General features: G+C 38.2%; 1 protein-coding gene across 4 annotated transcripts in view; it reads right to left on the bottom strand.

Annotated features, from left to right (window-relative positions):
* Window positions 1-915: 915 nt before the first annotated feature.
* PSEN1 (presenilin 1) overlaps window positions 916-23,204 on the bottom strand; it is a 53,056-nt gene continuing 30,767 nt past the window's right edge. For all 4 annotated transcript variants that reach the window (XM_081144139.1, XM_081144138.1, XM_081144141.1 and 1 more), the window contains 6 exons: window positions 22,144-22,364; window positions 16,747-16,845; window positions 13,730-13,816; window positions 10,345-10,518; window positions 4,622-4,740; window positions 916-2,156 (listed from right to left, as the gene is read on the bottom strand). In XM_081144139.1, the coding sequence (XP_081000265.1) occupies window positions 2,001-2,156; window positions 4,622-4,740; window positions 10,345-10,518; window positions 13,730-13,816; window positions 16,747-16,845; window positions 22,144-22,364 (856 nt within the window). In that variant the 3' untranslated portion in view covers window positions 916-2,000. The remainder of the gene's footprint in view (window positions 2,157-4,621; window positions 4,741-10,344; window positions 10,519-13,729; window positions 13,817-16,746; window positions 16,846-22,143; window positions 22,365-23,204) is intronic.

Below are 23,204 nucleotides of genomic sequence, written 5' to 3'. Positions count from 1 at the left end.
GCATTCAGGGGGCTTTGTTGCAGCTGTTGAATGGTGTCTTTCTAGAATACCCACAACACTGCCACATGTCTGAAGAGAAAAAGAGAATCTTGGAAAAAAGGGGCTAACAACAAAAATAGAGATAAGTGAACCTACTACTCTCAGCCTCACTCTTTCTTTGTACAGCTCATTTTTCCTGAAACTCTCAACTGTCTTAATATGAGCCAGGTTTTACTCATACTCAGGTTAGTACCAGCACATTGCTCCTAGAGCTAGTTTCTAAGAAATGACAGAAATCATTCAAAACTCCACAAAGCACCAACCCCAAACCAGATGGTACGACAGGCTGAGCGAGCAGCAGGAAAGAGAGGAAGAGGGTCCTTCTTCAGCCACGTGGAGAAACCAAGTGCCTCACAAATGCTTAAAGTCTGATCACCATGACTAAGGGTTGTCTGTGGCAAAAGAAGGGTTGTGTCCTGGCAAAGCTTCATTTAGAGGTGCCATGTGCCCACAAGTGAAGGCTGTTTATGTGCATTGTCCAACTGAACTGCCCAGGCCTGAACCCCACTGCCCAGTTCACACAAAGGTACACTGAAATGAAAGGTAAGGCAGAAGGGAAACCATGAAACGCCCACTGAGAGGTTTGGGGGAATAACTTGGATCTCTTCCTTCACATCGGCCCACGGGACATTAGCTCATCTTGTCCCGCTGGCTGTTGGAGGCCCCTTCTTTCTACTCTTGGTACCTGGTTCTCCCTCTGACCCTAGGTTCTCCCCCGGCCCACCAAATGCAATAATGGCTTTCTCTAAACTCTTGCTTTATACTGAGCCAACTGATTCATAACTTCATAAACCACCAGCTTCTGGCTACTGGTTTAACTTCTGACCTACTGTCAGAGACAATGGGTTATACTGAAAAAAGAAACACCAGGACAGAGAGTGCTTCACCAGCCATTTTACTCTTCTTTAACACTACTGTCTTTGGGCACACATTGTATTTGCTATTGAAGAAATTATGACAGCAAGGCTGATAGCACTGATTCATAACACATTCTTTGCACCACACAAAGTAAAATCCTAGAATAATGGGATCATCTGCTACCACAACAGAGCTGTCTTATGAAAGAACTGTTTATGGGGGGAGTGAAGGGAGATATGGGGAACAAAGAAGGCATCGAGGGCACGCAAACCTACAAGTATGTCTAAAAATTAGAAATTTGGGGGTAAAACCAGAATTTACCTAAGGGTGACAGAGAATTGTTGAGTTATATAGTTCCATTATTTCCAGAAATTACTGAATTTGGAACCTGAGGTTAAGGCTTTTAAGACAAAGCAACCTCAAATAAATTCATACTGGCCTCAGGAAGAAATGGCAACCATAGAGGGTAATGAGTTTCAGTGCTTGAAAATAAAAATTGTCAAAATCAACTTCTACATATGACTTGACTCAAGGTGAAAAAAAAGTCTTATTTAAAAATAAGTCTGCAGCAAAAAAGTCTGAGAGTGAGTCTGACCTTTCCACCTTTCCATTTTGCTGCTGGTACCTGCTCTCCTCACAGTACCTCCTGAAAAGGTTGAGTTCAATACAGACTGATTAGGTTTTCAACATGTTGTTTAAGATGAGTCCTGTTTGGTTTAAACCACTTCATTTAACCTCCTGATAATGGCAATCCCGAGAGTCTGCAGTGTTGGTAAAATCCACCTCTGACCAAGGATCAAGCTGCTGGTGGGAGGACAACTTCTTGGCCATCACCTTTCCTGTCCTTGTCCCTTAAAATCTGGTAGCTTTTGCAACAAGGGACTCAGTTCAGCACAGTGACGTATGTTCAAACCATTTCTGTAGACACCTCCTTCCAATGCCCAATAGTGCAGGTGGTCAGGAAGACGTGGAAGGAAGCGGCAAAAAGTCCGGCTGGGAATCTTGACTTTGTTAGATGTGGACACAGGAAAATCACCTTTGTCCTTCCCAGATTTTATTATAGTCAAAGGAGAAAAATCCATGGGAGTCTAATCACAAGTCTGCTAAATATAAAATTGATGGAATGCTAATTGTTCCATAAAGGGCTGCACAAGATAATCCGTGGCAAAGTAGAATACAAGCCCAAAGGTGATAGAGATGGGAAGAGCTGGTAATGCTTTCTTGAAAATCGCGAGGAGTAATAATGTAAGGCACAAACCCTGTGGAGCAGAGGGAAAAATACACAAACTCAGACATAATTATGAAAGGATTTCATGCAAAACAGCTCAATCACAAGTCTCTGATTTAATTCAGTTAATTGAATACAATCCTTTGAGGTTAAATTTTAGAACAAATGTTCCCATTAAACCTGGAAACACTTTTTATTTTCCTTTGTAACACAGAGTTCATTATATATACATCCCCTAATTCCAGGTAAGGAATAGAACCTGAAAATAAGTAAAACTATTTTTTTTTTAAATCCCCACCTGAGAATATTTTTTCCATTGCTTTTCAGAGAGAGTGGAAGGGGAGGAGAGAGAGAGATAGAGAAACATCAATGTGGGAGACACACATCAATTGGTTGCCTCCTGCACTCACCCAGACTGAGCCAGGGATGGAGCCCACAACCAAGGTATGTGCCCTTGACCATAATCAAACCCAAGAACCTTCAGGGTGAGGGCCAATGGTCTAATCACTGAGCAAAACTGGCTAGGGCAATAAAACTATTTTTGAAAAAAATTAAATAATACCAAAATTTCTATCTAAAATATTGAGTTGCCTGGCCGGGCGTGGCTCAGCAGTTGAGCGTCGACCTAGGATCCAGACGATCGGGGTTCGATTCCAGGTCAGGGCACATGCCGGGATTGCAGCTCGATCCCCAGTCAGGTGCATGCAGGAAGCAGCCAATCAATGACTCTCTCATCATTGATGTTTCTCTCTCTCTCCCTCTCTCCTCTCCTCTCTCTGAAATCAATAAAGATATATTTTTTAAAAATAAAAAAATAAAATAAAATAAAATAAAATATTGAGTTGGTTACTATCAGTTTAATTTGGCTGGCTAAAATCCCAGAGGCGAAAAGCATTTTTTGTGCTGGATGGGGGTGGGGCAAAGAGGCACACAGAATATGCCAATAAAAGTTTATAAAAAGTGCCTAGCCAGGTGGTTCAGTTGGTTGCAGGTTTGATTCCCCATCAGGGCACATACCTAGGTTTCGGGTTCAATCTCCAGTCAGGGCACATGCAGGAGGCAACCATTCAATGTTTCTCTCTCTCTCTTTCTCTCTCTCAAATTAGTAAACATATCCTTGGGTGAGGATTTTAAAAAAACATTTATGAAAATTGTATCACTGCTTTCTTGGAAACACAGAGCAGCCATATAATATAGTCCATTTTTTACTCGAGTTACTGAGACAGTAACCATAAATTCTGGAGGCCGAGCATCATTTCAGGTTTATCCAGAATAAGTAATTTTCTTCTTGAAAGATACAACACATCCAGAAAAATAACCTCAAAGGGGAATAAAATACATGAAAATTTTAACTGGCTGTATCATCATTATAAATCACAAATGTAATCACAAAATAAATGCAATATAAAGGCTCTCATCTAACTTCACTTGCATATGAAACATCAGAGAGATAACATCTTTAGTAAAAAAAAAAAAGCAATAAGAAATATCTTCTGAGTTATCTACTTAAGTCATAGTTCTGAAAGCTTCAGTGTTCACATTGTGGCTCTATGAGCAAGATCTACACGAGATCATGCATTTTTGTCCACTTTCCTCAACTCATACCTGCTGCACGCTGCACATTGTGCATTAAATACAAAACCACCACCAAACTCAGGGACTAAGTTAGGATCTGCTCACCCCTTTAAAGACACAGCTAATTTCCTACATATCTATGCTGCCTGAAATAGTGCTTCCTAATCAGAGGGACTTATCAGAATTTCCTGGGTATCTTTAAAAATAAGATGCACAATTGAAACAAATTAAGTAAGAATATCTCAGGGTGGGGACACACAGTTTTAAAAGTCCCAAATGGCCCTAGCTGATTTTGCTCAGTGGTTGAGCACCGGCCCAAGGGTGAAGGGGTCCCATGTTCAATTCTGGCCAAGGGCACATACCTCAGTTGCAGGCTCAATCCCTGGCCCTAGTCAGGGTGCGTGCGAGAGGCAATCAATTGATGTGTCCTCTCACATTGATGTTTCTCTCTCTCTCCCCCTTCTACTCTCTTGGAAAAGCAACGAGAAAGAAAAAATTATAAAAGGTCCCAAGTGATTTTAATGTGTGGCCAGGTGGAGAACTACTCAGCTAAAGTCTAATTATTTGTTTTTAAAACTTTTGCCCTGCCAGCGTGACTCCGTGGCTGAGCATCACCTATGATCCAGGAGATAGTGGTTCGATTCCCAGTCAGGGCACATGCCCAGGTTGTGGGCTCAATCCCCAGCAGGGGGCGTGCAGGAGGCAGCCAATCAATGACTCTCTCATCATTGATGTTTCTCTTTTCCTCTCCATTCCACTCTCTGAAATCAATAAAGACTTTTTTTTTAAAAAAAAAAAAGTTCCCCAGGTGATTGGAACACTCAGCCCAGCTGGGGTTAAAACGGGACTGCCTTAAAGTGATGGTATAATCAGAGTTTTGAGATGAGGCATTCTGACATGTTTTTATTAGAGTATACTTACAATTAATATGGCTACAAAACAGGCTATGGTTGTGTTCCAATCTCCACTGGCTGTTGCGGAAGCTTTACCGACCAGAACACTATAGAAAATGAAATCTCCTAATCCAAGTTTTACTCCCCCTAAAAAGGAAAGATTACAAATATAAAGTTTGTCACTCTTTGCTATGATTTCACAATTCAAAAATATCACTGCTCCACTCCACCCTGCACTGATGAGAAGTCAGTAAATGATATCATACAAAATCAGGCTTAAGCTAGGTTGTTGTTTTTTTGGTTTTTTATTTTTTTCCAATAGGAGTTTCAGATTCTATGTGGCTGACTGGAATCTTAACCACAGATGCTGCTGTTACTTATCAAAAATAATAACAACAATAAATAATAATTGTTATCTATTGAATGCCTAGTTTATACCTGGCACTTGTTCTAATAAATCCTCACAAGAACCCCTATGAGATAATTATCATTCCCCATTTTAAAAACAGCTTTATTGAGGTACAATTTGTTTAATAAAATTCACCTATTTGTGTAAGTAAATGTAGAATTCAATGACTGTAAAAAATTTAGAGTTGTATAACCATTTTCACAATCCCCCACATTTCTAATACCCTAGTAAAATACTTTGTGCCTGCTTAGTTAATACTCACTCCCACCCCAGGCCTTAAGCAACCACTGATCTGTTATCTCTATAAATCTGCCATTTCTAGACATTTCACAGAAATGGACTCATACATTATAAAGTACTTTGTGACTGGCGTCTTTCACTTAATGTTTCTGAGGTTTACCCATGATACTTCATGACTGGAGTTTGTTCCTTTTTCCCGACAAATACTTTTCCATTATGAATATACTATAAGTTTGCGAATCCATTTACCAGTTGACAGCCATTTGGATTGTTTTCAGTTTGGGGCTATTATGAATAGTGCTGCCATGAACATTACCGTACATGCGTATCTTTGTGTGGACAGACTGTTTTCATTTCCACTGAGTAGATCCCCAGAAGTGCAATTGCTAGGTTATATGGTGAGTTTATGTTTAGCTTTTCAAGAAACTGCCAAATTCTTTTTCATACTGACTGTACCAGCTTACATTCCCACCAGCAATGCATGAGGGTTCCAGTTTCCTCACGTGCTCACCAACACCTGGTATTTTTTTTTATTATAGCCAGTCTTATGTTGAGTATCTTTTCATGTGTTTATTAACCATTACACTTCTCCTTTGGTGAAATGTCTATTCAAAGTGTTTCCCTACTTTTTACTGGGTTATCCTCCTATTATTAAGTTATAAGTATTCTTTATATATTCTAAGTACAAGTTCTTTAACAGGACTTGCAATATGATTTGCAGTATTTTCTCAGTCTGTGGCTTCTTTTCCCTTTTTTCATGTTTAAAAAATTTTTTAATTGTGGAAAATGCACAGGCCAGTGGCATTACACACATTCACACTGTTGTAAAACTGAAACTCTGTACCCATTAAACAATAACTCCTTCCTCTCTCCCTCCAGCTCTCCGGCAATCATAATTCTACTTTCTCTCTGAGTTGGACTACTCTAGGTACTTCATATAAGTGGAATCATATAGTATTTGTTTTTTGTGCGACTGGGTTATTTTACTTAGCATAATGTCCTCAGTGCTCATCTATGTTATAGCATATCAGAACCTCCTTCCTTTCTTAGGCAGAGTAATATTTTATTGCATGTATATACTACATTTTGTTTATGTATTCGAACTTGGGTTGCTTCCACCTCATGGCTATTGTAAATAATGCTATGAATGTGGGTAACAAACATCTGTCTTAATGGTATATTTTGAAGTATGAAAGTTTTTAATTTTGACAAAGTCCAATCTATCAATTTTTTCTTCTATCAGTGATGTAGTGAAGAACTCTTTGTCCAACAGAAGGTCATGAAATTGTCTCCGTTTGACAGTTCTACCACTTACGCATTTCAGTTTATGATCCATTTTGAGCTGATTTTTTTATTGAGTGCAAGATGGACGAGGCGGTGCAGGGTTTTCGTTCGCTCTTTTGCATGTGGACATACACCTGACCCGGGACCATTTGCTGAAAACATTATAGCCTTTTCTTGTTGAGCTATTTTAGCAACTTTGTAAAAATCACTGGCCATACCTATGAGGGTTTACTTATGGGCTTTCAATTCTGTCCCACTGATTTTTATGCCTGTCCTGATTACAAGGGCCCTGGACTAAATTTTGAAATCAGATCCTATAAGTCCACCAACTTTTTCCTCCTCTTTCAAAATTGTTTAGGATATTCTAGAAATTAACAAGCTCATCCCCAAAATTCTACAGAAATGCAAAGGCCCTAGGGTTTCCGTTGTCAAACATTTTTAACCTGGTAAGTTCTTCTCATAAAGATAAACAATCAAGCAAACACTATAGATTCAACTTAAGGCTTTAACTTAAGGTCCAATATTAATCCATAGCTTTACAATTGGCTTTCACTGTTCTAGTTGTTAAACAACCATTTCCTACTGAAGTTTGATCCTGGTCTTAAAGTTCTTTTGCCTGGGTGAGAGAAGCCATTTCCGGAAGACAAGGGCTGAGGAACCTGAGAAGCAGTCTGTTCCACAAGTGGGTGAGAAGGAAGCAGAGTGCTGATTAATAAGATATGACTGAGAAAAAATAGTGTTCTTAAATCATGGAAGCCAGAATAAAGTCTTTCTTAGTGGAAAAGATGAACATCTGACCCATAAAATTCGATACTATGAATTACAGGGCGAGCTAGCCTTCCAGGCTGATGAATACACTCATCATTGCAGGGGTGCAGAAGAGCCCAGTTCTACTACTTAATATTTAAGTACTTGTGTGATCCAAGGCAAGTTGATTAACTTCAATCTTCAAATCCCTCAGTTATAAGATGGGAATTACACAGCTATTTCATAGTGTTGTTACCAGAGATATTAAAAATAATACAGAAATTGTTCTTGCAACATACTAAGCAAATGATAGCCTAACACATCTGGCCAGACGTGGCTCAGCGGTTAAGCATCGACCTATGATCAAGGAGATCACTGTTCAATTCCCAGTCAGGGCACATGCCTGGGTTGTGGGCTTGATCCCCAGTGGGGGGCTTGCAGGAAGGAGCCCATCAATGACTCTCTCACCATTGATGTTTCTATCTGTCTCTCTCCCTCTCCCTCTCTCTAAAATCAATAAAGATATATTTTTTTAAAAAAGATAGCCTTACAAAGAATTTTGATTCCAAACAGAAAACACTATAAAAAACTAAATTTTTCAGGAAAAAAATGCTACAGAAATGAATTTTTAAAAATAATCCAGGAGAAAAATTTAGCATTTATATGATTAGAAATTTGTGTCTAGAATATATAAAGAACTATTACAACTCAATAATAAAAAAAAGATATTATATAAGCCCTAGCCAGTTTTCTCAGTGGTTAGAACATTGGCCCGTGGACTGAAGGGTCCTCGGTTCGATTCTGGCCAAGGGCAGGTACCTCAGTTGCAAGCTCGGCCTGGTCAGTCCGGGCACGTGTGAGAGGCAACCAATCAATGTGTCTCTCTCGATTGGATGTTTCTCTCTCTCTCTCTTCCCCTCTCTCTGAAAGAGGAATGGAAAAAATATCCTCAGGTGAGGATGAAAAAAATTTTTAAAGAAGATATTAAAAATGGGCAAGTGTCTGACTAGACAGTTCTTCAAAGAAAGCATACAAATGACCAACAAGCACACAAAAAGATACTCAACATCATTAGCCATTAGGGAAATGCTAATCAAAACCATAATAAGATACCACTTTATACCCACAAGTATGATTATAATAAAAAAGATAATAACAAGTGGTGGTGAGGATGTGGAAAAACTGGAACATTCATACACTGCTGGTGAGACTGTAAAATAGTATAGTTGCTTTGGAAAACAGCCTGGCAGTTTCTCAAAAGGTTAAACATAGAGTTACCATATGACCCAGCAATTCCATTGCTAGGTAAATACCCAAGAGAAATAAAAATGTATGTCTACACGAAGACATTTACATAAATGTTCATAGCAACAGTATGCATGTAAGCAAAAAACAGAAACAACCCAGATGTTCAGTAACTGAAAAATGGATAATAACTGTGGCATATCCATACAATGGAATTTTATTTGGCTATAAAAAGAAATGAAGTATTTTCCTGCTATTTGCTAATGGTAGTCTAAGCCTTCTATTGTTTTTTGTTTTGTTTTTGTCAACTCTGAAAAATAATTTTAAGTAATTTTGGTATTCCTTTAATATTAAAAGGGGGCATTTGCTGGTCTACCAAACAAGACATAGTAAAGACAATAAATGATGGTGACTATTCACTTTAATTGCAAGATTTCTCTAAATGACCTCTAGCAGTATAATATGTGCCTAGCTTAATTTAAATATAATAGCTTAATAATGAATATTTCCTATTATCTTTTAAATAAATATAAACATTAAAAACTGCCTGAAACTTATTATTTTACCTTTATATTACTAAAATCTCTTCCTCTATTTGAAAAATTAGCAAAATCCATGTCTCTCCTTCCTCGAGGTAATAGAAAAAGAATCTTCATGAGTCAAATTCCCACTCCTGGAAATAACAGGTTAATTTCACTACTCTAGTCAATTTTAAGACTAAGGAGGGAAGTATATTTTAAAATTCTCTAGAAGACCAACTGTCTTCACACTGAATAAAAATGGTTTACATTTCTAATGAAAAACTCTGTTTAGCCCAGCCAAGCATGGCTCAGCCATTGAGGATTGACCTAGGATCCAGGAGATCGTGGTCAAGGCACATGCCCAGGTTTCGGGCTGGATCCCCGGTAGGGGGTGTGCAGGAGGCAGCCAATCAATGACAACTCTCACCACTGATGTTTCTATCTCTCTCTCTCCCTCTCCCTTCCTCTCTCTGAAATCAATAAAGATATAAAAGGTTGTCCAGAAGACATATGTACCTTTTTAGAAATCAATTTCTAGTATAAACAGAGACTTTTCTAAGTAACTGTAAGTCTGGTTTAAAACACTAATGCAATCAGAGATGACTGTAGTGGTGGATGCTAAGATGATGAAAGAATGTCCATTATTACTTTATATTGCTCCCAGATAAAGAAAATACTATTCTGAAGTTAGGAGGGGCTCGCCAACAAAGGTAATAACAATGTAAAAGGTTGAACCATTCAAATCCATAGGTCTCTGTACAGCAAAGAGTGAAAAATATTAATAAAATATTTGTACACAAGCCTATTGCAGCCATGAAGTCTTATTGGAAAAATAATTTCAAAGAAATCTTTGGTCGCCCAGCAGGGCATGGCTCAATGGTTGAACGTCGACCTAGGATCCAGGCCATTGGGGTTCCATTCCCGGTCAGGGCACATGCCCAGGTTGTGGGCTCAATCAATGACTCTCTCATCACTGATGTTTCTATCTCTCTCTCTCTCCCTCTCCTTTCCTCTCTCTGAAATCAATAAAGGTATATTAAAAAAAAAGAAAAGAAAAAGAAATCTTTGGCCTTATAAAACAAATGCCAAAGAGCAGGCTGTGAAGGGCCAATTTAAAAAACCTGAGGGGCAAAATTTGACCCACTAACAAATGAGAAAAGCACCAACTATTGGTATTTCCCACTAAAAGCTGTACTGTTATGTAGAATTAGACTGTAACACTCTCAATTCATTTTATTTTGGGATAGTTTGATGCTGCAACACCTAAAGGCATCCATGACTTTTCAACTAGAGAAATGCACATACTTTCCTCTGGGTCCTCACTGGCTAGGATGCTGCTGGAAATTTCCTGTACAGCAGTTCTTGACTCAGTTGTAGAGTGATGAGGTCCCAGGCGATTGTCCCTCTGGGCTTCCCACTCTTCACTGAAGCCACCATCATCACTCTCTGTCACAGGGTCTTGTGACTCACTCCCTGTGCCTTCAAGAGAACGTAGAAATCACAACTGTAATGTTCAGAAAAATGTCTTAACACCTTTAAGGAAATTACACGGAAACAGTAATTACTTGACTGTCATTGTAACTAGGTTAGCTGGCTCTTAAACCACAAGACTTGGGCTATAGCAGGACTTGTTGATTGCTTACCCAATAGCCATTTTTCCCCTTATTTCTGAGGGAAGTCCTGATTTGTTTGGGTTTCTACCTCTCACCTACATGACTCAGGTGGTAAATCCCGATCAATCCAAGCCAAGCATGGCACTCCCATGACTCCTCTTCCCAATGAAAGCTCTAAGGCTGTGGGCTTGGCACTAGTCAATGTGTGACGAGGCAAAGTCTACTGGGAATTTGGGGAAAATCTTTCTCACTCTTTATTAACTGCTCCTTTCTCCCCTTGGATGTTGTCTTATCTGAATATGATGCCTGGAACTGTACTTATTATCTTGTGACCATAAGGAGCAGTGGGCTAAGGACCAAGCCTATATTTAAGGATGGCACAGCAGGAAGACAGAAAGAACCTAGGCCTTTGATAACACCAATAAGCCACAAAATTAACCAACCCTATAAATGTCTCAGGATTCTGGTCATGTGAGAGAACACATTTCTTTGTTTAAAGCCAATGAGTTGGTTTTTCTGATGTTTGCAGCTGAAAGCTTCCTAACTCAGCACTGGTTTTAGTGAATAAGTTATAAAAGCAGACCACTACTGGGGGGGGGGGGGAATTGCATTTTTTTATGAGCTAGTCATTTTATCATAATGACTGTCAGTCTGACTGAAAATTGTGAGCATAACATGATAGACTTGAGAACCTTCCACACATCAAAAATAATTATAATACATTAAGTGAAGTTGATAATACTTTTCCCCCTACTTTTTTTTTTTTTTAATAAACATGACATATGTCCATAGCAGAGGTAGATTTACCATGAAAAAATGAAGTTTGCACACTTCAGGCGTCTCCCTTGCATAGGGTTTTTTTCTGGGAGGGGCACTTGCAATTTTGTATTTGTAATTTGTATTCTTTTTCTTAACCAGGTCTCCTCTTCCCTGGTTTGTAGTTTATAAAATCATATAAGCATAAGGTTTATAAATAAAAACAGTAGTCCCTGCTCTGCCCCTTCCCTCCTCACTCCTACTTTCAACCCCTTCAGCTGTTTCTTTTGGTAATGACCTTCATAATTAATTATAAATAGCATGCTCACAGTGCTATATCTTGATGTTTTTATTTTATGTGAAAACTTAGTCACTTCCTACAGGAAAATGAAACATAGCTCCCATATTCATGCACACATGTAAATTTAACTCTCCCCATATTCTCAATATGTCATAATTTTATGTTCAGTTTTTATACTATCATAATACAAATAGTATTCACAACTAAACTACTTTGCTACAACCAGAATATACTCTAATTACCCTTGCTTCTTTCGTATGACTTTTTGTTTCCCCTGGAAAACTAGTTCATTTTTCCCCTTGACTAATTTTCTATGTATTATAACTAATTCATCCCCAAAGTCTTAACAGAGTTCATACTCAGGTAACCTCCCAGTTCCTGTTATTTTTTTCCCTTGTACAGACAATCCCTCTTGGAGTTCTATGCCCTTTTGTTCCAATCTAATTTCTAGTTCCTCTAGAGGTTTTCAACTAAAGGGCAGCACCTCCCTTTCAGGGGGTGTTTGCAAATAACTATGCTGAAGGAGTTTTTGGTTATTGTAATACCTACAAGCCACTATTAGCATTTAGTGGGTGAGGGCCAGGAATGTTAAATATCCTGCAATGTGAGACATCTCATACAATGAGGAACTGCCCCACCCAAAATACCAACAGTACTTCCACTGAGGGACTCTACAGCTTATCCAGCTCCTTTCACTTCAAGGACCTTGCCCAGGTTGTTTCCATTTCTAAAAAGCTCTTCTATTCTTCAGCTGGCCATCTGTTATCACTTCCTCAGTGAAGCCTTCCTTGACTTTCCAAAATAAATGAAATTCCTCTACTATAAACTTTCACAGCAACTTACACTTCTCCTTTATAGGACTTATCACAACTGTATGAATTATGTGTTGGATGTTTGTGTCTCCCCAAATAGGCTATAAGCTCCATAGGGATGGGATATCTTATTCAGTGCTATATCCCTGGTGCCTAGCAAAATATCAGGCACACAGGTGCTCAATCAACATTTGTCAAAAGAATAAAATCTTGAAGTGCCAAATACACACTCACACTAACATATATATAAACATATATATTCACAACCAATCTTTTAATTTTCTTTAGCTTAACACAGGTTACCACAATAACCCAATTTGTAGCAATTTCTTCCGATATATTTCCTACTTCTCTACTAGGTCTACTGCTAGTACAACGTCATCTTGTTCTATCGGCTTGCTCACTGCAGAATGAGCCCGATATCTTTCAGTCCCAAATAGGAATTCTCAGTTGAAAGTGTCCTCCTCAGTTACCTAAAAGCTGAAACAACAGCAGTTTTCTTGGCTCTATAAAACCTAAACTCTTCCTTGTTTGACAAACAGCAACTCAATCAAGGCCCTTTTCACTTCTCTCACCAACCTTTATTCTGCCTGTTTTTCAGCTTCCTCATAAGGTTAGCCCTTTGCTTTTCTTTAAAAAAAAAAAAAGTTTCCTTTCTTCTTGACTATTGATATTGTTTCATTATTCAACTCTTTAATAATAACTCCTCACTTATGTTCCCCTTAGCATCTTCTGCAGTATCCACACATCGGCCTTTCAATCTCCCCTCCTAGGGCATCATCATGATCCTCCAGAAAGTCATGTCCACCCGGGATATTTTATCTTCTCAGTATAAACATTATCACAACTAAAATAAATTTTTAAGTTACTCTGGCCATGTCAGACATGAGATTTGCATTTTTAACATGCTTGGAGAGCTTACTTTTTAAAAAAAAATCAGCCTCAGCTTGAAGCTTCCCACACTGGTACTAATGGTATTCGATGGCAGAAGTTCTTAACCTAGGGTGCTGTGGCTCTACTGCTGGGTTTGGAGCATCTGAACTCCTTAGTATTTATCTGTATTTACTGGGTATTACCACAGCGTTCAGGAGACTCTCAAAGCAATCTATGACCAAAGAGGTTAAAATCACCTCTTTATAACTCATTGTTAGCATATAAGATGACGATGACCCTAAAACCCAGGAAATTACCAAATAAAAGTCACCTACTTTGTGCATTATAATTGGAGTTTTTGGATACCTTCCTTTGGGCTTCTGGGTCTCCTTTGGCCATATTCACTAACCACACCATTGTTGCTGTTGAGAAAGAAGACAAAAGTCCAGGTAAGCACTGGGAACACAGAGGGAAACTGCACGAATAGACAGAGGCCATTCGTTCTCTACACAAATCACCAATCTTCTTCATGTCCCCTTAAGAATCCTTAACAATGGGAGGAAAGGGGACATCTGTAACACTTTCAACAATAAAGATGAATTAAAAAAACAAAACTATAAAAGGTTCTCTTTGATTTTGGCATATAAAAAATTCTGAAACTGAATGTTTACTGTAGCTTTAAAACTGCAGCTGCTATTGTAAAACTTCATCATCAGTTACAGTCCCTGAAAAGTAACCAAAAGGAAAACTGTTTAGGCCAGCAAGATCCACTGAGACAACAGCTGGACTAGTTGAATATCCTAAAATAGTGTGATTCACAGATAAAAATTACTTCTTGGAACAAAATTAGAGGACAAACTAGGGTTCACAAGAGTATCAGATGTTTATTATAATTCTAAAAATGCATGGAATAAGTTTCCTTCATATTAGGTCTCATTTCTGGGGTTTTCAATAAGGCTAACCTGTGTTACATATAGAGAATAGGAAAAAAAGGTTAAAAGCAAAAAACATAAAGGGGAGAGTCAATGGGCCTCTTCTGTGTCCCTTCCATACACATATACATCTAGATATACACACATATCTCTGTCGTGTTTTAGTTAAACACAATATGAATACTTTTAAATGGTGCTTCTCACATATTGCAGTGGAATTAAGAATGGTATAGATCCTACTGGAGGGAACTGGGTAACATATAACAAAACTACATATGCCTTAACCCTTCGACCCAGGAATACTACTTTTGGGAATTTATCCTGAAACTGCATCAACAATAATATAAAATTATATATAAACATGTTCTATACAGGACTATAGCAGGAACCAGTTGCTCAACCTGGTCACAGTAAGCAATTTTAAACAAAATACTTGGTATCTATGTCTCTCTGGCTTTTTAAAACTGATTTTATAATTATACCCATGTTCCTAATAGGCTTCTTGAGTAACTTATGAAAGAAATACACAAGAAAAAGGCTGAAAATTCTATAACAGGCATAGTTACTTATTCATGGCTTTATTATTTTGAGGTCAAACAAGTTACATTACACAATAACACAACTAACTGATGAAAGTCAACATAAGCCAGGCAGGCAATACACTGTTCAGCTACATCCAAACCCAAATAAGAGAAACAGAAGGGCAACCATCACATACAAAATTTATAGATTTCTGTAGTCTTCTTGGCAACAAAGTCAGCAAAGGTATTTATTTGATTTTCTTTCTTTATGCAAGTATGAAAAAATATTGCCATCAACTCTTTTGTTTTAACATTTAATATTACTACAGAAACCAAGGGTCAACAGACTCTTTCTGTAAAGGGCTGAACAGTAAACATTTCAGGCTTGCGGTTCACATCTAGTCTCTGTCACATACTCTTTATTCTTATTTTTTAACCTTCTGCTCAAGAACCTTTTATGATTCTCCAGTGATCATGAAAAGCACAGAGAGCTAAACCAGTCACTCAAAGCTACCGTTGACCTTTCCCTAATCTGCTTTTCCAAACGCTCTCTAGTACTCTCCTCATTTTGTACTCCACGTTATAGTCAAATTGAACACTTTAAATTTGATAAAGAGGCCCCACTCTTATACCTCCAAGCCATTCTTTGTGACAAGCCCACTTTCGGAATTGGTTTCCATTTGTGCTTGCTGCAATACTAACTCCTTAAAAGGCTCAATCCAGCCCTGGCCAGTGTTGACCAATGGTTAGAGTGTCAGCCCTTGCCCCAAAGAATCGCGGGTTCGATTCCCGCTCACGAGCATGTACCTGGGTTGTAGGTTCTATGCCCGGCCCTGGTTGGGGTGCATTCGGAAGACAACTGATCGATGTGTCTCTCTCACATCGATGTTTCTCTCTCTCTCCCCCCTCTCTCCCTCCCTTCTACTCTCTCTAAAAATCAATGGAAAAATATCCTCAGGTGAGGATTAACAAAAATAACTAAAAAGATTCAATCCAAATGCTGTTTCTTCCAGGAAGTCTTCATGAGTCCCCAGCCAGATTTTCCCTCTTTTGAACTCTCTTTACAGTTTGACTGTGCCTCTTCTGACTCTGATAACATTCTGCCCTGGATGTTGCTTATTTGTATACTTGTCTTATCTCACCTCTAAATTGTAAGCGAATGAGCTTTGACGGAAGGCAAAGTATCTTAATCATCTTTATGTCCTCCACAGTGCTCTATGGGAGAAGATCAGGTCAATGCCCAAAAAGCATTTACTGAATGATTCAGAAGAGTATGACTCTAAAACCAAAATAAGGCAAACATGTTCTAAAGGAACAGTACAATTCTTTCATAAACTCTGGCAAGAGTCACCTGCAATACATGTATATAACAAATACTCAATAACCCTTGACTAAAAAGATTTTAAGTGAGAATACTGGCTCCCCAATCTCTAAATATTTCTTCTTTCTTGCGCTGACTGGTGTGGCTCAGTTGGCTGAGCGTCATCCCATGCACCAAAAGGTCCCCAGTTCAATTCCCAATCAGGGCACATGCCCAGGTTGTGGGTTTGTTCCCTAGTTGGGGTGCGTGCAGAAGGCAGCCGATGAATGTTTCTCTCTCACATTGATGTTTCTCTCTCTCTCCTGCTCCCTCTCTCTCCCTTCCTCTCTAAAATCAATAAAAACATATTTTAAAAAATTTTTGTTTAAATTTTTCTTTTATCTCTACACATACTGAAAACTCTCTTGAGCCAATGTTAGGTAGAAGACAATAATTTGTAGAGCTCTTCAGGAGTTCCATTAAAATGTTATGTGTTTAGGATGAGACAAAGTACCATGATAATGACCACAGTTACATATGTCTCAGTTCCTATAAATTCTAAGCAGCTTACTAATTTAACACCATTCCGAAATACTTACAGGAGTAAATGAGAGCTGGAAAGAGAGTTTCATTTCTCTCCTGAGCTGTTTCAACCAGCATACGAAGTGGGCCTTTTGGACACAAAACAGCCACTAAATCTAGAAAGAGAAAAATAGAAAAGACATCTGAAAAAATGTATTGGCTAAACTTGTAAATGGGTGTGTTAGAAATTAACCAATGGAAAAGATTTAATTTTTTTTTTAACCAAAAAGATGTTAAATGATCCTGGCCTGTGTGTCTCAGTTTGTTGGGAGTCATCCCATGCACTGAAAGGTTGCTGGTTTGATTTCTGGTCAGGGCATTGCCCAAGTTGAGGGCTCAATCCTGATAGGGGGCGTGCAGGAGGCAGCCACTGGATGTTATGCTCTCACACTGATGTTTCTCTCTCCCTCTCATAAACTTTTTTTTTTTAAAAAGATGTTGAATGAATATGAAATAAATAGCAGGTAAACTGATGAAGGTGGGGGCAACCTAAAAAAAATACACAAAACCATACAGAAGATTTGTGCAAATTTCATTTTGATTTTGACTATTTGGTTAGTTTACAAAGTATCATCATTGGGTTATAGGAATAAGTCTTCCCAGTTTGAAGAAAAGAGACAGAGATAATGACAAAACAGAACTACTCTAGAGCAGCTGTCAACTTCCAATAAGCAGAAACAGGGCCAAGCCATTTCCAAACAAACCATACCTATGAGCCACAAACAGAAACTTTATTCTAAGAGAAATTTAATAGAGGACATTTGCCTGAACTTTTCAAAATATGAAGAGCAGAGAAGAGATTCATCTCCTCTCCTTTTAAAAAATAGTATATGTACTACTTAGGGGTACTTGAAATAAGAGGGCAGTAAATTTAAACCAAAAAAAAATAACTAATAAACCTTTCTATGAGAGAGTTTAGCATTTCTTTAGTTCTCCTGTCAAAAGCACTTCGTAAATATTTAGGGCTTAGAACATACATTTTCACAAAAACAGCAACTCAGAAAGAAAGCAATATGCCTAAATTATTCTTGATTCTATCACCATCTCTTTCCATCAACTGCAATTTTTCTTACATTTTCTGTCATGAAAATTCAGAATATAGAAATATAGAAAATAATTTCAAACATTTAAAAACATAAAACAGGTAGAACTACATTTGTAAAGGAAGACTTGACAGCTTATGTTGACATTACGATCATTCAGATGCATTTAAGTAAAACACCTCACACCTGCAAGTGGTCATGTCTTCTTGTATACTACTAATACTACTACTACTATAATAAAACACACACACACACACACACACACACACACACACACAGAGCAACTGCTCCTCTCACTGCTTCCACTTCAATTTTTTTTGTGTAAGAAAAGGGAAATTTGCTGAGCTCCTAAATAATGAGATTTTCAACCTGTTTGAAGCTGCCATGTCCTGTAACTATCTTGGTTTTATGACACATACCCCCTTATAGAACTGCTAAATAATAAACTCCCTTATTTTCAGAGCAATTGAAGTGAATTAAAATTGATTTTGTTTAGAATAATCTTTGTGACAAATTAAAGTATACTGAGACCTTGTGAAAATAAAGTTGAGAATCATTACTCTAATTTTCAACTGGTGTGCCAGAATTTTTAAAACATGCAACACCTGACTACTTAGGGGTACTGACCTCTTTTCTCTTCGATTGTCAAATGAAAAAATGATGACAACCAACACAACAAAAGCCATCTGGTGTGAATGAATCAAAATTATACCTTTTTTGTCAAATTGCCAAAAAAATACATTTTTTGGTGTTCCCCAGAATTTTAGTAATTAGTTATGTGTGCCATGAGATGAAAAGGTTGAAAATCGCTGCTCTAAATATTAGATACAAAAGTCTCATATTTTAAAGGAACTCAAAGCTCTGTAGAGGTAATTATTTATATTATGTTTGAAGGAAATAGAAGGTTGGTGGGAGAAACAGTGTAATGTAGTAGAAAGAATGCTGAACTTGGGATTCCGACTCTACATCAAACAGTGTAAGCCTGGGCAAATACTTTACCTCTACAAACTTTAGGTTTCTTAGCAGTAAAACAAGGGTAACTGCCTTGCTTACTACATAGGATTATACAGTAAAAAAATAATAGCTAATATTTACTGACAGATATTATTCTAAGTGTACAATATATATTGTTTAATTTAATCTTCATAATAACTAAGATTTAGGGGTTGAGAAATGTGGCTGTGGTCGCAGAGACAGTAAGTGACAGAGTAGAAGAGTCAGGCAATCTGTCTCCAGAACTATCATTTTTTTTTTTTAATATACATATCAAAAATGGAATCAGACTCTTTATTACTCTTTATTACCATTCACCCGATTATGGAAATACGCCACGTTTCATTTAACTAAATTTTACCTTGCTCTATATGTCATATTGGTGCCCTATGCGCCTTGCAGCCTGAGACTGGTAAGGATGGTGAAAGTTCCACGGAACACCTTGTTAAGAGGCCAGCACTTATATTTTCAGAAGTCAAATGGTCACTATTATGCTAGAATTCCAAAGTGGATAAAGTAAGACCTGTATTGTGGCTTTACTATGTAGAGAGACGTGTGCAACGTTGATTTATATTTTGGGTATTTGCGAGGCAAGAGGTTCCCATAGTTATATCCTTCCAAGAGGAAAACCTTGGATAAGCAATTGCTGTTGCTACCACCAGCAGAACCACACGGCCAGACCACTGGCAATGACCCAAGAATCTGTAACAATAGACAGGTGGAGCCAATTGTTGGCCAGGGTAAGATGACTGCCTAAAGTTCAGCTAATTTTGCTGACCCTTGGATCTCATTCTTTGTATTTTTTTATTGATTTTAGAGAGGAAGGGAGGGAGAAAGGAGGGGGAAGGAGGAGAGCGGAAGGGGGGGGGCATCGATTTGTTGTTCCACTTATTTATGCATTCATTGATTGATTCTTATATGTGCTCTGACTGGGGATCGAACCTGCAACCCTAGCATACTGGGATGATGTTCTAACCAACTGAGCTACCTGGCCAGGATCTGGATCCCGTTCTTTGATCAAGGATGCCTGGATTAAGGAATGAAAAGCAGCAGCTCTCTAGTGAGCTCCATCATATGTAGTGCTGATACTGTCCATAAAGGGCTCAAACTTCCATTGCTATTCACTCACTTCATCCCAAAGAGCTCCCAAGGTAGCCAGGCGTCTGAGGACAGAAAAAGCCACCCTCTCCTGTTGGTGGGATGCTCTAGAGGGCTCAGATTTAGTTCTGTAGGTAACATTTTGGTCTTAGCAAGGAGGCCCTGGTGGCTAAGCTGTGCTTGTAGAATGCTGCCTCCATGATAGGAAGAATATGGAATAGAAGGATATGGAGCTTCACATATCCTAAAGATATGTGAGAACCTGTCCAGGAGAGCTATATGCAGTTAGAAACTGCCATTCTAATGCATGGAGCGTGGAACTGGGAAGGACAGTTTCTCACACCAGAAATCCATGATCATCATGGGTGGTCCAGAGGTTTCAGGAAGTATGAGGAGGTTACTAAAGCCTCTACAGTGACTGATTCTCTGGGGGAAGAGAGAGGGGACACTAATGGGAGTGACTGTTATATTACAATTTGGATACTAGAACCCTTTGTTGTAGGGGGCCCCAATTGTCGAGGTGGGCCAATTTGTGAGTAATAGTATAAATTGGCTTACATAAAATTTATAAATGAAGAATATGTTGCCTACAGATCCCCCAAAAGGCCTAAAAGATACTGAGGCTTGTTTTAACATTGTGGGTGGAGAGATGGTCAACTGCTATTTCTTGAAAGTGTCAGAGATGCAGAAGCCCTCAGTTTACCAAATAATTTTCAGAAATGTCACTGTGGTGGCAGGACCTTGTACTGTGTACAGGGAAATGCCCATCTGTCTTTTTTGAGCTCCTTCATGAATACTTGCATGGTTTCAATAAGATTGTCAAATGAATCTCTTCAGAGGATGACATCATCAGTGTGATGTTATTTCTGTGCTCCTGGAGAAAGTTGGACATGGTTAAGATGTAGCCTGCAAAGATTGTGTGCAATGCTAGGACTGCTGAAGTACCCCATGAGTAGCTAGGTAAAGATATAATGTGTCCCTCTGAAGGTGAGGCAAACTGTGGTTGTTGAAAAAAGCACTGAAAGGACATATTAGCAAAATCTCTGACTACAAAGTATTTACCAGTTGCTGACTGGATGGAGTCCAGCACTGGCATTTTTAATCATAGCTATGGAGTAACTGATGTGGACTTTGCAAATCATCAAGTACTATTATATAACCTGAAGTCAGGCATCAAGGGTATTTGACTTTAGTTCTATATGGGAACGGAACCAATCCAATTCTATTTCCCTAGACTTTTTCTTCATCAATCAAGTGGGGATGATGAGGTTTCCTATTATAGGTCCCCTGACATTTTAATAGGAATTGTACAGGAATAAAAGAGCACTGCCTAGTTATAATATAGAGACCATATTGACCTCTGAAAATGGATCTCTTTTTCGCTTTCATGCAGGGCAACAGCCAGAGTACACACCTGTACAGCCGCCTTGGTTACTCATGGCTAGGGTACATTTTGACTATTCAGTACCCATGTAACACTGGTTGCTAATGAATTTGAATCTCATACTGCCCAAATAAATTTTATTTTTAAAAGAATAATTCTGCCTGGCCGGGCGTGGCTCAGCGGTTGAGCGTCGACCTGGGATCCAGGTGATCAGGGTTCGATTCCTGGTCAGGGCACATGCCCGGTTGTGGGCTTGATCAATGACTCTCTCAATCATTGATGTTTCTGTCTCTCTCTCTCCCTCTCCTTTCCTCTCTCTGAAATCAATAAAGATATATTTAAAAAAATAAATAAATAAAATCATCTTAGAGTGAATCTTTAAAAAAAAAAAAAAGAATTCTACCCAAGTTGCCTTATAAAAAGTTGGTAATCTAATTTTGATTTTAAAAATTAAATGAGCATTTTATGTGTGTTAAGCACTCTGTTAGTGCTTTTCAACACATATTCTGAACTCTTACAACTCTGGGAAGCATTGTTCCTTTTCTAAATGAGGAAACTGAAGCTCAAATAGCCTAAGTCCCTTTCCAAAGGTCATAAAGGCTGTCAGTGGTAGAGACAGGATTTGAATCTAAGTCTTCTGACCAGAAGTCTGTGGATCCTTCCACTAATCTATCACTGAGTTAAACTAAAGGCAGTAATGAAACATTTTTTTAAGAACTTAGCTTCAAAAAAATTAAAATCTTTCTATGAGAAATACCATAGCTAATTAATTATTTAATGAAGAGCTATAGGATATAACTATTATCATTTTCATAAATCAAGATAACTGGAAGAGGAAGGAAAATATACCAGTGAGGTATCTCTGTGATAAACAAAATGTCAATCTTGGGTTTTACCATATACTGAAATCACAGCCAAGATGAGCCACGCAGTCCATTCTGGGAGGTACTTGATAAATACCAAGGCCATGAGGGCACTGATCATAATGAGATATGCCTGCTGGAGTCGCAGTGGACCTTTCCAATGAATGGCAATCATTCCCACCACACCAAAATTCCAGATCAGGAGTGCAATAGTAATGTAGTCCACAGCAACATTATAGGTTTTAAACACTTCCCTAAAAAAGATTAAACAGAGATATAAAAAGATTTGTGTACAATAATTTTCATCAAAACGATGTTTAGAACTATGGTTCCCAAGCATTAGATATTCATAGCCCAGCTTCATATTTTTACCATATCTTATAACAACTGTGCTATTATTTAACACTTTCCTTTAAATTAATTCACTTTTTTCCTCAAGTTATTTTCACAGATAACTGTATCATTCATATAAACAGGAAACCAGTAGCATAGACCATAGCTATAAAAATATATACAAAAACTAAAAAAGGCCATATACCACCTAAAATAGCACTCTATACCTTTGGGAAACCCTCATTTAAAATATCTGAAATTGGATATTAAACATGTACAATAAATTTTATAGGAGGATATATGATGTTATTTTCATAAAATGAAATTTAGTGCAGCCATTAAAAAGCATATATATAGCCCAACATATATATAGCCCAGTATATATGTAGTTCAGTGGTTGAGCATTGACCTATGATCCAGGAGATCACAGTTCGATTCCCAGTCAGTGCACATGCCCAGGTTGCTGGTTAGATCCCCGGTGGGAGGCGTGCAGGAGGCAGCCGATCAGTGACTCTCTCATCATTGATGTTTCTATCTCTCTCTCTCCCTCTCCCTTTCTCCCTCTCAAATCAATAGACATCTTTTTTAAAAAGGATATATATATATGTATGTGTGCGTGTATATATATATACACACCCACACGAACACACACATATATATATAATACACACATGCAAGCATGGAATATAGACATGACACAGCTGTCTGGAAAATAAATGATCTCATTTATGAAATAGTGTGTGAGCAGGGAGAGCAATATA

The sequence above is a fragment of the Miniopterus schreibersii genome (assembly GCF_964146895.1).
Source record: "Miniopterus schreibersii genome assembly, chromosome: 1".
NCBI lineage: Eukaryota > Metazoa > Chordata > Mammalia > Chiroptera > Miniopteridae > Miniopterus > Miniopterus schreibersii.
Note: the sequence above shows the minus strand (reverse complement) of the source record. Positions and strands in the feature narration are given on the sequence as shown.